Source organism: Pseudophryne corroboree (genome assembly GCF_028390025.1).
Source record: "Pseudophryne corroboree isolate aPseCor3 chromosome 3 unlocalized genomic scaffold, aPseCor3.hap2 SUPER_3_unloc_9, whole genome shotgun sequence".
NCBI lineage: Eukaryota > Metazoa > Chordata > Amphibia > Anura > Myobatrachidae > Pseudophryne > Pseudophryne corroboree.
The window spans coordinates 1753839-1764809 of record NW_026967585.1 but is presented as its reverse complement, the minus strand read 5'-3'; the positions used below and the strand labels follow the sequence as shown (position 1 = coordinate 1764809).

The 10971-nt window shown below is 46.0% G+C and overlaps 1 protein-coding gene across 1 annotated transcript in view; it reads right to left on the bottom strand.

The window, feature by feature from the left end:
- Positions 1-1632: 1632 nt before the first annotated feature.
- LOC134984896 (zinc finger protein 569-like) overlaps positions 1633-10971 on the bottom strand; it is a 105873-nt gene continuing 96534 nt past the window's right edge. The window contains exon 6 of the mRNA XM_063950371.1: positions 1633-3897. Within this exon, the coding sequence (XP_063806441.1) occupies positions 2231-3897 (1667 nt within the window). The 3' untranslated portion in view covers positions 1633-2230. The remainder of the gene's footprint in view (positions 3898-10971) is intronic.

The following is a 10971-nucleotide window of genomic DNA, read 5'->3' as shown; positions in this document are numbered from 1 at the left end:
AAAATCCCTGCAGAGCGTTACTACTGCATACAACCTAAGTGCTCCCTGCAGAGTATTACTACTGCATACAACCTAAGTGCTCCCTGCAGAGCGTTACTACTACATACAACCTAAGTGCTCCCTGCAGAGCGTTACTACTGCATACAACCTTTTGGCCACCGTGCTCGATTCTAGGTTTAAAGCCTACGTTGCATCTCTCTTTCCGGACACAAGTCTGCAGAGGTGGAAAGACCTGCTGGTGAGAAAATTGTCAACTCAAGCGGAACGTGACCCGTTAACAGCTCCTCCTTCATTTTCTCCAGCAACTGGGGCTGAGAGGAAAAGGATAACATTTCCGAGCCCACCCACTGGACACAAAAGTAATAATACAAGTGACACATTAACAGGAAATTGTTTCTGTCACCATAGCGACAATTATCTGGAAATAAGAGAATACACAGACATATAAAAAGACTCAACGGAAATCTTTTGTTTTTAAACGACTTTATTTCATATCTTTAATACACAGATTTTTCTCTATATTTTAAACTTAAAAAATACTTTACTCTGCACAACATGGATAAAATATCCTTAAAGCACAGAAACAATACAAGTTACATTATAGTATTGCAGGTAAGTAAAACAGATACATATGAGGAGAGCCAAAACCCTATGGGGGGTCATTCAGACCCAACCGCAATAGCGGCCCGCAGCAGTTTGCTGGTGGTGGCAATATACACGTGCGCAGCGGCCGCGCAGACACACATTGTGGCCGCATCCCTGAGGCGTTAACTCGGGCGGGCCAGGACCATTTTCCAGGGGCTGCGTGATGTCACATCTGCGTTCATCTCTGATTAACCCCCTATAAGCTTCCAGAGTGCATCTCATATCTCATCTTTTCCAAGTTACTACAAATGATGCGAGATCGGTAGCAGCACTACTTTCAGGATTATTACACAGAACACACATAAAGGCTGACACAGCAAATAACAGTAACACATACAAGGGATTAATTAGAAATAAGGAAGTATAATCATCATTAAGTCTAATTATCAACTAGTTCTGTGCGGGACCCATACACCTCTTTACTGCCTCCAGCAGCCTCTGGTACTGCACTGTGACCACCTGCCCTGTCTCCCCAGACTACTGCCACCCGCCCTGTCTCCATCACTACTGCCACCACCCCCTCCCACTACTGCCACCCACCCCAGTCTCCCCCAACTGCATCCGCTGTCTCACCCCACTACTGGCACCGCCCTTTCTCCCCCAATACTGCCACGTTTCTCCCCCACAACAGCATTTGCCGTGTCTCCCCCCACTACTGCCCTGTCTCCCCTCTGACACCTTAGCGCTGCTTGGTTACAATATTACCCACAGACAGTGCCTCCGGCAGCCCCCACTACAGCACTAGTGCCAACATCCTGTCTCCCCCTCTGACATCTCTGAACTTCTTGGGGATTCTTGGTACTGCTGGTAACAGTTCTTCATCTGCAGGTGGAAATAAGAAAGCAGGGCAGTGAGGAGGCAGAAGTTGCTTCTGGTACCATGGACCCTGGTCATGTAGGGCTGGGAGAGTCAGTAAGATTATGTAATAGTCACCATCTTACAGGCAGCCGGTGAAGGGAGCAGAGAATGGGTATTATGTGGCAGGAACGGGCAGGTTAGGTAACAGCCTGGCTGCTGCATTCTATACAAGCTACAACCGGTGCAATTCTTTTGCTGGGAGACCCAGGTAGAGGACATTGCAGTAGTCTATGCGTGATGATACAAGTACATGTGTGACTGTAGGTAGATCTTCTGAGGGAATTAAGTGCTGGAGTCTGGCTATGTTCCTCAGATGAGGATCTGATTGTGGCTGATACCTGATGTCTAAGTGTCACTCCACAATCCAGGACACCAAGATTCTGCACAGGATCAGCATTTTGTAACTCTAGCTTCTATCATAAGGACCTATTTCGCCAGGACTGTCACAGCCAACTGGCATCACCCATACCTGGAGCTCAGCTAGACAACCATTTAGGATTGGTACTGGGTTCTCAGTACCTGGAGCAAAAGACAGGTCATCTGTATAGCAGTGGTAGATGAGGACATGACATCTGATTATTTCACTGTGGTAACATGTATATTGCAAAAAGCATAGGAGATAGGATAAGAACCTTGAAGAACAACGCATGGCAATGATAACTATACTCCAGAAGATTAAAATGGTTCCTCACCTGAGTGATGTCTATTGTGTGTAACAAGAGCTGATTTATTTCTCAGAATATAGAAATGGCTTCTCACCTGTGTGAGTTCGCTGATGTCTAACAAGATGTGATTTTTGGATAAAACATTTCCTGCACTCAGAGCAAGAAAACAGCTTCTCACCTGTGTGACTTTTCTGATGTATAACAAGATGTGATTTACTTACACAACATTTCCCACACTCAGAGCAAGAAAACAGCTTCTCACCTGTGTGACTTCTGTGATGTATAACAAGATCTGATTTGTGTGCAAAACATTTCCCACACTCAGAACATGGAAATGCCTTCTCGCCTGTGTGACTTCTCTGATGTGTAACAAGTTGTGATTTCTGTGTGAAACATTTCCCACACTCAGAACATGGAAATGGCTTCTCACCTGTGTGACTTCTGTGATGTCTAACAAGATCTGATTTCAGTGCAAAACATTTCCCACACTCAGAGCAAGAAAATGGCTTCTCACCTGTGTGACTTCTGTTATGTATAACAAGATGTGATTTGTGTGCAAAATATTTTCCACACTCAGAACATGGAAATGGCTTCTCACCTGTGTGACTTCTGTTATGTCTAACAAGAACTGATTTGTGTGCAAAACATTTCCCACACTCAGAACATAGAAATGCCTTCTCACCTGTGTGACTTCTCTGATGTCTAACAAGTTGTGATTTCTGTGTAAAACATTTCCCACACTCAGAACATGGAAATGCCTTCTCACCTGTGTGACTTCTCTGATGTGTAACAAGTTGTGATTTCCATGTAAAACATTTCCCACACTCAGAGCAAGAAAATGGCTTCTCACCTGTGTGACTTCTGTTATGTATAACAAGATGTGATTTGTGTGCAAAATATTTTCCACACTTAGAACATGGAAATGGCTTCTCACCTGTGTGACTTCTGTTATGTCTAACAAGAATTGATTTGTGTGCAAAACATTTCCCACACTCAGAACATGGAAATGCCTTCTCACCTGTGTGACTTCTCTGATGTGTAACAAGTTGTGATTTCTGAGTAAAACATTTCCCACACTCAGAACATGGAAATGCCTTCTCACCTGTGTGACTTCCCTGATGTGTAACAAGTTGTGATTTCTGTGTAAAACATTTTCCACACTCAGAGCAAGAAAATGGCTTCTCACCTGTGTGACTTCTGTTATGTATAACAAGATGTGATTTGTGTGCAAAATATTTTCCACACTCAGAACATGGAAATGGCTTCTCACCTGTGTGACTTCTGTTATGTCTAACAAGAACTGATTTGTGTGCAAAACATTTCCCACACTCAGTACATGGAAATGCCTTCTCACCTGTGTGACTTCTCTGATGTGTAACAAGTTGTGATTTCTGTGTAAAACATTTCCCACACTCAGAACATATCAGTGGCCTTTCACTTACCTTACCTGTGTGCTGGTTAATAGGCTTTGTGTTCTGTGTAAAACATTTGGCATCTATAGAACAGGGAAACACTGTATCTACTGTCAGAGCTGTACCAGATGCCCCAATATCAGAGTGATCAGGAGAACATTTCCCAGGATCAGAGGGATCAGCTGATAGAGCTGGATGTATAATTGGGGTAATGGGGTTAGCTCCTGGAGAATCCTGTCTACTGTCATTATCTCTTATGTCACAATCTGGGGATAACAGATGTCCTTCTGAGATATTCCTGCTTGTGTGTCCATCTGCTGGAAATAAAATACATTATGGAAATGTCACATTTTCTGTAACAATATTAATCTTGTAAACAATAGGAGAAGACGACGCTCTGGGACACTTAATTGTTAATGTGTGTATATAATAAAACATAACTTTTAATGAAGGCTGTTTAATATTGTGTCTCAGACTATCATTGTGTCCACCGTCCTGAGAACACTCACAATAACAAATGTAATATTATAATAAGACTCAGATATAGCTCTCTCTTGTACTGGTAACTAACCATGAAGTATAAATGGAGATGTAGTCACTCGCCAAGTCCTATGTCAGCACCAATGTAAAACAATGGATGGGGAACATATCGTATGAATTGGAGATTCTAGATGAACAATAACATCAGTTATATGAGCTGATGGATCAGAGAAATGTCTCCTAACGTTACTCCTGGAAGCATTGGTAAGGTAGCATTCCTTTACATGTGTGCTCATACGCTGGTAAGCCTGTACATGTGTTACTCACCCTTATATAAGAGGTATATTGCTACAGCAGAGTAGGTGTGTGGAACAAGGTACTTTACATGCAATACACCATATGATACGCTGCAATCATCATCATCTGCTAGGTTATAATCTACTTTCTCTACTCCGCTGACAGGACACTGAGCTCCTGAGGGTGCTGATTGAAAGCCTACGAGGCGACTGCTTACTCCCGTAGCATGGGCGCCACCACCTAATAAAGCTAGAAGAAAGAAAAGTGGTGAGTACAGCGCTGGCATCCCGGTTAGCAGGTCACCGGAGGAAATGGCGGCACAAGGGTGGGAACGCAGCTCTGACAGGCTGCACTCCAGGAAGGCTCAGCAACACACAGTGTAGGTGCTTTGAGGGGCGTCCTGAGCCAGCGCGGATAAACCCTACACTGGTCACGCAACTAACAGGGGTTAATCTCCCTGTTAGCATTAAAATCCTCAGGCCAGTATAAACAATTAGTGCGGGAAGCCGCTCAACATTACAAGGGGCGGGGCTTCCTCTCAGTGCAGATCCAGCACTCACCAGCGCCATTTTCTCCCTGCAGATCATAGGAACTAGGACACTGACAGGGAGCGCTGACCTCCCTATTAAGGTCAGTCAGCACCGGGCTTTTATCATAATAACTGTCTACAGGGGCGCTGTGTGGCTGGCTCCTTATACTCTGTGACTCTCTGAAGGTACTCTGGGGGAAACTGTGTCTGACATTTTCCTATGTGTGTGTGTGTGTGTGTGTGTGTGTGTGTGTGTGTGTGTAAGTGTGTATATGCACATTACCATGTCTAAAGACTCTGTGTCCTGTGTTGCAGAGGGGTGGTCTTCTGTTTGCCGGCGGTCGGGCTCCCGGCGCTCAGTATACCGGCGCCGGGAGCCCGACAGCCGGAATACCGACAGTTATTTTCCCTCGTGGGGGTCCACGACCCCCATAGAGGGAGAATAAAATAGTGTGGCGCGCATAGCGCGCCACCGTGCCCGTAGCGTGGCGAGCGCAGCGAGCCCGCAAGGGGCTCATTTGCGCTCGCCAAGCTGTCGGTAAGCCGGCGGTCGGGCTCCCGGCGCCGGGATGCTGGTCGCCGGGAGCCCGACCGCCGGCCAGCCGTAGTGAACCCGTTGCAGAGTGTGCATCTTCTCCTGAGGAGTCTATTCCATGTACTCAGGACTGCAATGTGCTGTCTCAGCCTTCTGAATCCGAACCCCCATGGGTGGATACTTTAAGGGGAATGATATCCCAGATTTCAACAAGGATGTCACATACTGAGAAAGAGACGCAGTTTTTGAGACAATCTGTAGTGGGTTTGAAGTATTCAGCTCCCACTACTTCATCTAAAACCTCACCTACATACCCAAAAAAAGTACACTTGCCCAGATAATGCAAGCTGACACTGATACCGACTCTGATACAGGGGGACGGTGATGGGGATATGCAGGGGGGATGCATCCCTTGCTAAAGGGGTGCAGCTAATGACTTAAGCCAATAGGGATGTTTTGCATATTTCTGAGAAGGTTCCGGAACAAGTAGAGGAATCTTATTTTACAGTAAATAAGAAATCCTCACTTACCTTCCCTGTTTCGAAGGAGTTAAACTCCTTGTTTGAAAAATCCTGGGAAAACACAGAGAAATAATTCCATATCCCTAGAAGAATTCTCATTGCTTTCCCTTTCCCTGAAGAGGACAGGAAGAAGTGGAAAACACCACCTATGGTAGACGCTTCTGAATCTAGGCTGTCTAAAAAGGTGGTTTTACCTGTCCCTGGTTCAACCGCCATAAAGGAGCCGGCTGATCGCAAGATTGAGACTACTCTCAAATCACTATACACTACTACAGGCATGGCTTTAGGGAACACTATTGCTTATGCATGGATTTCTAAAGCCATAGTAAAGTGGTCAGGCACATTACTAGAGGACTTAGATTCTATGGATAGGAGTGACATTGACTTGTTTTTATGTCACATACAGGATTCTGCAGGTTTCATGGTGGAGGCCATGAAGGACATTGGCCTGCCACTTCCATGGCTCTCTCGGCACGCAGAGGACTTTGGCTACGCCAATGGACTGTGGATGAAGAATCCAAGAAAAGTGTGGAGAACCAGGTCAGGCACTATTTGGGAAAGCATTGGATGCGTGGATTTCCACGGCGACCGCGGGTAAGTCGACATTTCTTCCCTCCGCAGCAGCTTCAGCTAGAAAATCTTATCCTACACCTACACTGCAGTCCTTTCGAGCCACAAAATTTAAAAAATCCAAACCCCCTCCCACCTTCTTTAGAGAAGGTCGGGGAAGATCTAAAAAACCTGCACCAACAGGTTCCCAGGAACAGAAACCAGGTTCTGCTTCCTTCAAATATTGAGCATGATGGTGGACCTCTCAGCCTGGAGATCAGGCAGGTGGGAGCGAGACTGAAAGATTTCAGTCACGTCTGGGCGTCATCATGCCTAGACCTCTGGGTGACGGATATTGTTAGAAAAAAAAGCAATTGTTTCCCCAGCACCCTGAATGGATAACAGTAACCAGATATAAATCCCACATGATAATGCTCCATGTGGCATGTCACCTCCTCCTAATGCAGAAACCTCTCTGCCTCTCACAACAGACATATAGATTGGTAAATGCTCAATTAGCTTAGTGATATCATTCAGGTGCTCGAAAGGAAGGGGTATTTCTGAGCAAGAAAAAAAAGCAATTGTTTCCCCAGCACCCCAATCTGGGTCTAATATTAACCAGCAAATATGTGTAACGAAGATCTCTGAATTCTATTATCATGTGGGATTTATATCTGGTTACTGTTATCCATTCAGGGTGCTGGGGAAACAATTGCTTTTTTTTCTTGCTCAGAAATACCCCTTCCTTTCGAGCACCTGAATGATATCACTAAGCTAATTGAGCATTTACCAATCTATATGTCTGTTGTGAGAGGCAGAGAGGTTTCTGCATTAGGAGGAGGTGCAGGCCCTGACATGCCACATGGAGCATTATGGGGTTGCTCCAAGGTAGGTAGCTCTTAGCTTAGACATATTTTAGTAAGGAGCCATTATCATGTGGCTCCTTGCTGGTTAATATTAGACCCAGATTGGGGTAATGGAGGTGTGAGGTGTGGTGCCCCTGGACTGGCTGAGCTGGATGGCTTTAGTGTGGCATACCTTTACATTCTATTAACACTTTTCACTTATTAATTTTCTAACACTATTTCTCTATTTTAATTACATTTCATGTTTGTATCACCCCCTCTATAGCTTCGGCTTCCTAAATACTAATTTATTAACACTATAGTTTTTTACACTGGTATGCCACGCTGGGCCTTCTGGCTCATTCTGGTGTTTTGGGGTGCCACACCCTGCACCTAGATATAGCGCTAGGGACCCCAAATATACAGAGAGGCCTTGATGCGGCTTTGGGGCTTAACCACACATTTGCGCAAATATGTGTAACGAAGATCTCTGAATTCTATTATCATGTGGGATTTATATCTGGTTACTGTTATCCATTCAGGGTGCTGGGGAAACAATTGCTTTTTTTTCTTGCTCAGAAATACCCCTTCCTTTCGAGCACCTGAATGATATCACTAAGCTAATTGAGCATTTACCAATCTATATGTCTGACGGATATTGTTACCCAGGGGGACAGACTGGAGTTTCAGGAACTCCCATCTTACAGATTCTTCAAATCAGGCTTACCAGCGACGCTGACAGAAAGTGCTATTCTACAGGAAGCCATCCAAAAATTGGTACGAACAAATGTCATTGTTTCAGTTCCACCTCACCCAAAAACCAAGGGTTATTACTCAAACCTGTTTGTGGTACTGAAACCAGATGGTTCGGTAAGGCCTATATTGAACCTGAAGTCGTTGAACTCCTACTTGAGGGTTTTCCAATTCAAGATGGAGTCTCTGAGAGTGGTTATCTCAGGTCTGGAGGAGGGGGAATTCCTAGTATCCCTAGATATCAAGGATGTGTACCTTCATATTCTCATCTGGCCGCCTCACCAGGCCTATCTACGGTTTGCACTACAGGACTGTCACTATCAGTTCCAGACGTTGCCATTTGGCCTCTCCACAGCTCTGAGGGTGTTCACCAAGGTTATGGCGGAGATGATGCTCCTCCTACGCAAACAGGGAGTGAACATAATTCCATATCTGGATGATCTGCTGATAAAGGCATCTTCCAAGGAGAAGCTATTGCGCTCTCAACTCAACTACTCTGAGATCATGGGTGGATCCTGAACCTTCCAAAGTCACATTTGGAACCGACAAGGTGACTGACCTTCCTGGGGACGATACTTGACACGGAAGTGCAGAGGGTGTTTCTACCGGTGGAGAAAGCGTTGGTGATCCAATCAATGGTCCGAGATGTCTTGAAACCTCCCCGGGTATCGGATCGTTGGTGCATTCACCTTCTTGGGAAGATGGTAGCCTCCTACGAGACTCTACAATATGGATGATTCCATGCATGGTTCTTCCAGCTGGATCTCTTGGACATGTGGTCGGGATCGCATCTTCACATGCACCAGCGGATACGCCTGTCGCCGAAAGCCAGAATTTCACTACTCTGGTGGCTGCAAACTTCTCACCTGCCCGAGGGCCGCAGGTTCGGGATTCAGAATTGGATTCTTCAAACCACGGATACAAGCCTCAAAGGTTGGGGAGCAGTCACCCAAAAAACTTCCAAGGAAAGTGGTCAAGCCAGGAATCTGTCCTTCCAATAAACATTCTGGAACTAAGGGTCATATACAATGACCTTCTACAAGCGGCTCATCTTCTGCAAGACCGAGCCATTCAGGTTCAGTCGGACAATCTAACAGCGGTGTCCTACATAAACTGACAGGGTGGAACGAAGAGCAGGGCTTCAATGTCAGAGGTAACAAGAATCCTCCTCTGGGCAGAAAGACACGCGCTGGCGGCGATCTTCATTCCGGGAGTAGACAACTGGGAAGCGGACTTCCTCAGCAGACATGATCTCCATCCAGGAGAATATGGCTTCCACCCAGAGGTATTCGCAGAGGTAACACGCCGATGTGTACCTCAGACCTGATGGCCTCTCACCTCAACAAGAAGCTTTGGAGGAACTGTTCCAGGTCACGAGACCCACAGGCAGTGGAAGCCCTGGTGACTCCGTGGGTGTTCCAGTCAATGTATGTGTTCTCTCCACTTCCACTCATCCCAAGGATTCTCAAACTAATAAAAAGATCAAGAGTTCCGGCGATCCTCATTGCTCCGCACTGGCCAAGGCGGGCTTGGTACGCACATCTTCTGGCTTTACTGCTGGAGGATCCAAGGCCTCTTCCTCTTCGCGAGGACCTTCTACTGCAGGGGTCGTTCGCCTATCAAGTCTTACCATGGCTACGTTCGACGGCATGGAGGTTAAACGCCAGATCTTAGTTCGGAAGGGCATTCTGAATAGGGTTATTCCTACTCTGATCCAAGCTAGGAAGGGGTAACGTCTAAGCATTACCATCAGATTTGGAAAAAGTATGTGTCTTGGTGTGAATCCTAGAAGTTTCCTACGTTGGGTGTCAACTGGGACATTTTCTCCTCTTTCTGCAAGCAGGTGTGGATGTTGGCCTATGCTTGGGCTCCATCAAGGTCCAGATTTCAGCCTATTTTCTTCCAGAAACAATTGGCTGCTATCCCTGTGGTTCAGACTTTCTTCAAAGGAGTTCTGCACATCCAACCACCCTTTGTGCCTCCTATGGCACCTTGGAATCTTAATGTGGTGCTGCAGTTTCTGCAATCGGATTGGTTCGAACCTTTACAGGAGGTGGACGTAAAGTTTCTTACTTGGATGGCGGTCACGTTGTTGGCCCTGGCTTCTGCCAGACGTGTGTAAGAATTGGGGGGCATTGTCGCACAAGAGCCCCTACTTGATTTTCCATGAGGATAGAGCTGAGCTCAGAACGCATCAGCAATTTCTCCCTAAGGTTGTGTCGGCTTTTCATATCAACCAACCTATTGTGGTGCCAGTGGCTACTGACACCTCAATTACCACAAAGCCCTTGGATGTCGTGCGGGCTTTGAAAATCTACGCGAAGAGAACTACTCGTCACAGGAAGTCAGACGCACTATTTGTCCTTTATGATCCCTACAAGATTGGGTGTCCTGCTTCTAAGCAATTTCACACTGGATCAGGCTTTCTATCCAGCATGCTTATTCCATGGCAGGATTGCCAATTCCAAAATCTGTTTATGCCCACACTACCCGTAGAGTGGGTTCTTACTGGGCAGCTGCCTGGGGTGTCTCGGCTATTCAGCTTTGCCAATCAGCTACTTGGTTAGGTTCGAACACGTTTGCTAAGTTTTACAAGTTCGATAGTTTGGCCTCTGAGGACCTCAAGTTTGGTCAATCAGTTCTGCAGGAAACTCAGCACTCTCCCTCCTGTTCTGGGAGCTTTGGTACATCCCCATGGTACTAAATGGAACCCCAGCATCCTCTAGGACGTAAGAGAAAATAGGATTTTAATTACCTACCGGTAAATACTTTTCTCGTAGTCCATAGAGGATGCTGGGCGCCCGCCCTGTGCTTCGTATTACTGCATTGTTACTTGGTTCAGTATTGTTGGTTCAGCCGTTGCTGAATTGTTCCAAGTTGGT